Source organism: Xiphias gladius, chromosome 21 (genome assembly GCF_016859285.1).
Source record: "Xiphias gladius isolate SHS-SW01 ecotype Sanya breed wild chromosome 21, ASM1685928v1, whole genome shotgun sequence".
In the NCBI taxonomy this organism is placed as follows: Eukaryota; Metazoa; Chordata; class Actinopteri; order Istiophoriformes; family Xiphiidae; genus Xiphias; species Xiphias gladius.
This window is the reverse complement of record NC_053420.1, coordinates 26,556,389-26,562,302: the sequence shown is the minus strand read 5'-3', so window position 1 is coordinate 26,562,302 and position 5,914 is coordinate 26,556,389. Positions and strand designations below refer to the sequence as shown.

Sequence of the window (5,914 nt, the reverse complement as noted above, 5' to 3'; positions counted from 1 at the left end):
TGTCCTGGATGCTCTCTGCTTTGCCGAAGTAAACAGCTGCTTCCACAGCCAGAAACAGAAGACTATGTCGCAGCGCGCTGTGTGAGAACCTAATCCTGAGAGCTGATGAGTGTATGAAGATACCGATCTGTGGTAACACTGTGTTACCTCACACTGGCCTCAGTTGTTTGCAGCCTCATATTTTTGGATTGAGGTAATCAGGTTTGTCGTACAAAGTACATTTTCTATTTGTGATGCAATGGACCAGATGGCAGATGAAATGACTCTGAGAGCCGATGTGAAAGACAAAGGGAAAGTAAACACTGCTGAGGAGAGCTCTAGCTGGGTGAGAGGAGGTAAGTTTATGTGACTCAGGTCTGTGGAAAAAGTCCCAGCAGCACTACTGGGTCATTGATTTTCTTGTAAATCTCTGTTATAATAGTCATCAATGTCATCGATCCTATTCCTGGTACTGAAGCAGATGCACAATCTTCTTACTATTATCTTGTGGTAGATATTTAACAAGAGAAATTTTTTAAAAGTTGCACGGTTTCAGAACAATTTCCCCAAACCAACCACATTTTGTAGCAATTTAACAAATGGTTTTTGTCAGTCACTTGCTCACATACATTCTTTAAATTGTGTCGATGTTTTCTGTTCGATGGTTCTGATGCGCTGCAAATTCGAGTTTGCATTTTGATTTAAAACATGAAGTGAAATTATCTTCAGATCCACCACTCCAAGCAACTGTGGTGTCTAATGAGTGAGTGCAGCTCAGCGAATCACTGGAACAAAACCTGAAAAATGCATAGTATGCCTGCAGGCCTTATTTCTCAATCAGCTAATGGTCATGGGCATGGACTAGCTGCACTTCTTACTTAATTCATTAGATAACCCGGGAGCATCACGCTGCTTCTCAGCTCAAACATACACACACAGATGGCACTGATTTTGAAGTTCATTTTAAATTGTTGTGCTTCAAATACCAATCCCTGCCTTATTCATTTCGCATTCAATCACTGAGATATGACAGATAAAAACACATACAATTCTAATGAGAGATTAAAGGAAACTTCAAGCTGACAGAGGGTGATAACAAAAGGTGATATTTTGAACACTGTTATTTCATATGTATGAAAAAAAAAGCTAATAAAATCTTAAAAATGGCCAGTACAGCCCTGAGCAACATTCAGTTGTATCTCTCTTTCAACAATTTAGGTAAGACAAATACAGTTTATTCGACTTTCAAAAATGTGTCCAGAGTGTGAATAAATCATTAGGCATTAAATGTTAAATAAAACAGAGAAAGGAATGGTGAATAATTCATTTCAAATAGGTGGTGAAAAAGTAAACAGTCTGCAGCCAGCGCAATAATTCATTAATATCTATTTAAATCAGATGTTAACAAACAGATCTACTCCTGCACTCTAGAAACTTCACAGCCTCACTCCACGTTCTGTTGTCTGATTTTCTGCAAATTTCTTCCACTCATTTAGATTCTGCTCTTCAGGTACAGACTGTACATACAGACTGTACAGACTTTTAGTGTGAACAGTGTGGGATTTATACATTTTCATAGTGTCAGTCTGGTCACTTACCAGCTGTTTGAGAAGCAATAGAAATAACACTACTGACCTGGTGTATCACGCATCTCGACTGTGACATTAGCACATTGTGAAGCCCCACTGATCTGTTTCTCCATGTTGTGTCTGTTAGTTTAAGCCTCCGCAGTTGGCACAACTGTTCTTAAGGATCTGCATCTGCCGCTGAGTCATCATAAGTGGTAGTTAGTGGTATAATCAGACTACAGGTTTGCTGACAGGCTAAACTAAAAAAAAAACAAAAAAACAATATAGTTGAAAAAAAGTGGATTTTTATCAGCGTCAAATAGTCATGTGATGTTTATCACACACACGGCGGATGTTCTCCCCGGTCTGTTAATAGATTTTGAAGCAATAGTCTGGTTAGTTTAACACAAAGGCTCAAAAACAGGGAAACAGCTAGCTTGGCTTTGTCTAACCGTAAAGAAAAAAATCCACCTACCAACACCTTTAAAGCCCACTAATTAAGTCTTGTCACCATGAGGTTGCTAGCGTGGCAAAATAAACCTACATTTTCGGTTTTGTGTAGATTAAACAAACGAGATATAACATGTTAATTAGAAAGCTTTACACGTGCTGGTAGGCCCGTTTTTTAAGGAGTGGACAGTGCCAGGCTAGCTGTTTTCGCTATTTCCAGTCTTTATGCTAAGCTAATCACCTACTGGCTCTAGCTTCATATTTAGCGTATGCACATAACAGTTGCATCAGTCTTCTTAAATGATTCTCAGCAAGACAGAGAATAAGCATATTTCCAAAATGTTGAGCTATTCCTATAACAAAAAGCCTGTTGATCATGTAATTAAATTTCCTTTTTTGTTGTCATTCACTCATTGAAATTTCAGTAATGTTTTGGTAATTTTACTTAATCATTTTAAGGCTGTAAGGCACTTCACAGTTTCAGTCTCACTGCCTACGCAGTCACTCTTTCTGCAGTGTCACTTACCCTAAAAGAACCTCAGTAGTCTGGTTTTACTAGAGAGCTGTCGTGTCCTGTGATGGTATAAATACTTTTTAAAACCTTTTTTGTGCTGACAGAAAGAAACTCTAGACTATGTTGGGATGCAAATGATCAACTTTGTGGTGAATGTGGACTCCACATTTCTCTAGCCAAGAAACAACAAAAAAATAGTGGAAGATTTTCAAAACTGTACACAGAATTATCATGGTGTATTGTATTGCATCGTATTGTATCATATCGCATTGAATTGTATCATTTTGTAATGTATCATATCAAATGGCATTGTTTCAAATCGATTTTTATTGTATATCATGTTGCTACGTATTATCAGCAGGTTTAAAACATCTGCAAAACAGGCCGGTTGGACCAGTGTGTGTCGTGTTGGTCTTTAAGCCTATGTGTGCCCACACTAACACATGTCAGATTTATGGTCTTTAAACCGTCATTCAAATTGTATCCGTACCTGTTCCTAACAGATGGGTCTTTACTTATTTAAAATTTTTCTCTTGGACAGAAAGGATCCAAAGTGAGGCTCAAGTCAGCAACCGCAGACTCAGTGCAACTGCAGAAACTGAGCCAGGGGACACCAGTAGAGACACAGATGCTGAGTGTGACTTCTCCTCCTCCCCTTTGCTGTCTTTGAAAATGTATCTGAGGAGATCTTCCTCCGCAGCATCTTCCACCGCAGACTCTCTCTCTTCTTCTCAGCAGAGCAACATGGGAGGTTAGTGACACCAGGACACACACTGAAATCCTTTTCTTGAAAAAAAAAATCCTGTATAGAGTACTCAGTAAAACTGTTATGAAATTAACTTTTTCATCCAAACACAGCTTTTCTGCTGAAGAAATAAACGATTATTAATATGCAGAATAATAATGCCACAGACCACAGACAGAATAGAAACTTTGACAAATTGCAAGCTTTATGCCTCACTATGCAGTGAGAATGCTTAAATACAGTTCATGTAATCAATTATGAAAATGTGTGAATAATTTAGAAACTGAAACCACAGCAAAAAAGAGAAAGACTAATGCAAAAAAAATGGCCACCAAAGTAGACTTTCTACTGTAGATGCAGCAGCATAAGTGATTACACCGCAGACTGTTTATATTCTTATACACTTGTATAATATTAAATATTAAATAAGTCATTTTAAAATAACTCATTTTAATTAAAGAGATAGTTCAACATTTTAGGAAATATCCTTCATCATTCACTTTCTCTCCAAGGGACGAGAAAACTGATGTCAGTCTCATGTGCGTTTATTACAGAGCTAGACTCAGGACATGGTTAGCCTAGCTTAGCATTAAGAATGGAAGCAGAGGGGAACAACTTGTCTGGCTCCGGACCAAAGCTCAGAAATACGTATACCTACACTTCTGAAGTTGTAATTAACACACTTTGTCATGTGTAGTTTGTCCATACATAGACAAAAATGTAAAAATGACTTGGTTGTTTTAGAAGGATTCATTCGCTTAAAGTGCTTCTTGACAAACAACAGCTTATATATCCAACTATTACTTCTAGGCAGAGTCTCAAGCTACAGTGTGGGTAGCCAGATATCATAAGTGAGCACAGGTTTTGGTATATTTCTATGACAGGCACTATGGCACCAAACATCGCAACCTCACTGTGACGACAAGGCTTAAGGAAGTTGCACAATGCCACTGCCCCCGACTGTTGGTTCACCAGGTGACCAAAGTTTGGCTGGGGTTGCATGTAGATATATTCTACTATGATTAGGCACGTGAACACCTGAGCAGGGAAAGCATACGGTAGGCGTCACATATGTGTATTTCCTTTGTTCTTGCACTGTATCTCTCTAGCTCTGTAGAACTAAAGTGAGACAAATGGTCAGTGGGTGGAAAACCCATTTAATTCCGATTTGGTTCAAAACAAAACAATGCATCGGCCATCGTTGTTTATAGACCTGGTGCTATCTTATCTGAAAATGTGCATAATTCATCCTCATACAAAGCTTTACTCTTGCCATAAAGGATATTCTAAGAAAAAAAAAACAGATCAGGATCGAGATTCATTCAAAACTTAAAACATAAACACTTAAATAACAGATTTAGAGAAATGCGCAACCTTGGAGGAGGTACAGTATATCTTCTCTTAATTCTTTGCAACCCAAGTCGTAACGTCTTTCCCGCAACATGTCTTCAATGAGTAACTGTCAGTTCATGGCCAGTGTCATTTGATGGTCTCACGCTTCACAGCACCCATGGGAGCACCATTTGGCAAAGGCTAGGAAGACACATACAGTAGCATTGTTTCCCTGCATGCACACCGCAAGTTGGAAATGCTCCTGGCAATGTATACAAGAGAGACTTCTAGTAATTGATTATGTCTCCAAACAGCTTTCTTGCTTGTCTCTCTGTGAGCGAGCGAGGCATGATTTCCTAAATTATGCATGTATAAAGGAAGGAAAGGAGGCTTTTAAAATGTTATAAGATATAAGTGAAGACAAGCAGCTCTTATAGCAACACAAATGATTTATGTACCAAGATATGGTTTAAGCATTGCACATTATTTCAAAGAGGTCATTGCAATAGTGTGAAGGGGTTGTAGGCTTTTTATGAAGCTCAAAAAATGTAATATTCAATAAATACAGGAAGGTAAACCTCCACGCTGACTGGATGTGTCTCCCTCAGTTGATTGTGCAGGAATGGTCCTGAACTGTCTCTTCTGCCGCTTCTACGATATGATCCTCATGCTACCTGACTCCTGGGAGAGAGTCGCCAATCACTGCTGCCCAAATTACAAACAAGTCACCCCAACAGCGGAGTCTATACCCAGCTATGACGATGACTCTTGCATTGACTTTGACTGTGGTCTGATAAGCTCCTGTCACGATGCAAATGACTGCCTGGAGCTGGCTATGGAGGTTTCTGAATTATGCTACCACTAGTACCTAACCCAAACTAATCACCAATCACCATAATCAACTGGTTGGATAATCAAAGATCAAACTGTACCATCTGAAGTGGAGGATTTCGAAGGGCTAAACCTAAAGCTGTTATATGGAAAATTTGTGATATTAAAATGACAATAAACATATACATTATCCATCTGTGAATGCAAGCTTGTGTTTATATGTGTCCTGAATGTATGAAATAGACTCTTTTCATTGCAGACATATTGACTTGTCATGGCAGGAAAAACCATTTGAAACTAATAACATCAACAATGTCTCAGTTCTCAGTTTTAAAGTAGTCAGCACGCGGAACAGAGCTGGGAACCGCCAAAACTCAACAGAATGCAGGTACTATTAATATTATTAATCAAACCTATGTGTTTCCTGCTATGGTATGTTGAAATGTTGCCGTGAAAAAAGGTCTATTGGCTTTTTAATTATGTTTGGTATGTTTG

At 38.6% G+C, this 5,914-nt stretch overlaps 1 protein-coding gene across 1 annotated transcript; it reads left to right on the top strand.

The window, feature by feature from the left end:
• Window positions 1-250: 250 nt before the first annotated feature.
• mdfic2 (MyoD family inhibitor domain containing 2) lies at window positions 251-5,504 on the top strand. The gene is made up of 3 exons (XM_040116501.1): window positions 251-335; window positions 3,053-3,262; window positions 5,197-5,504. Exons 1-3 carry the CDS (start codon window positions 260-262, stop codon window positions 5,451-5,453), a joined length of 543 nt encoding a protein of 180 aa, XP_039972435.1. The 5' UTR covers window positions 251-259; the 3' UTR covers window positions 5,454-5,504.
• Window positions 5,505-5,914: the final 410 nt, after the last annotated feature.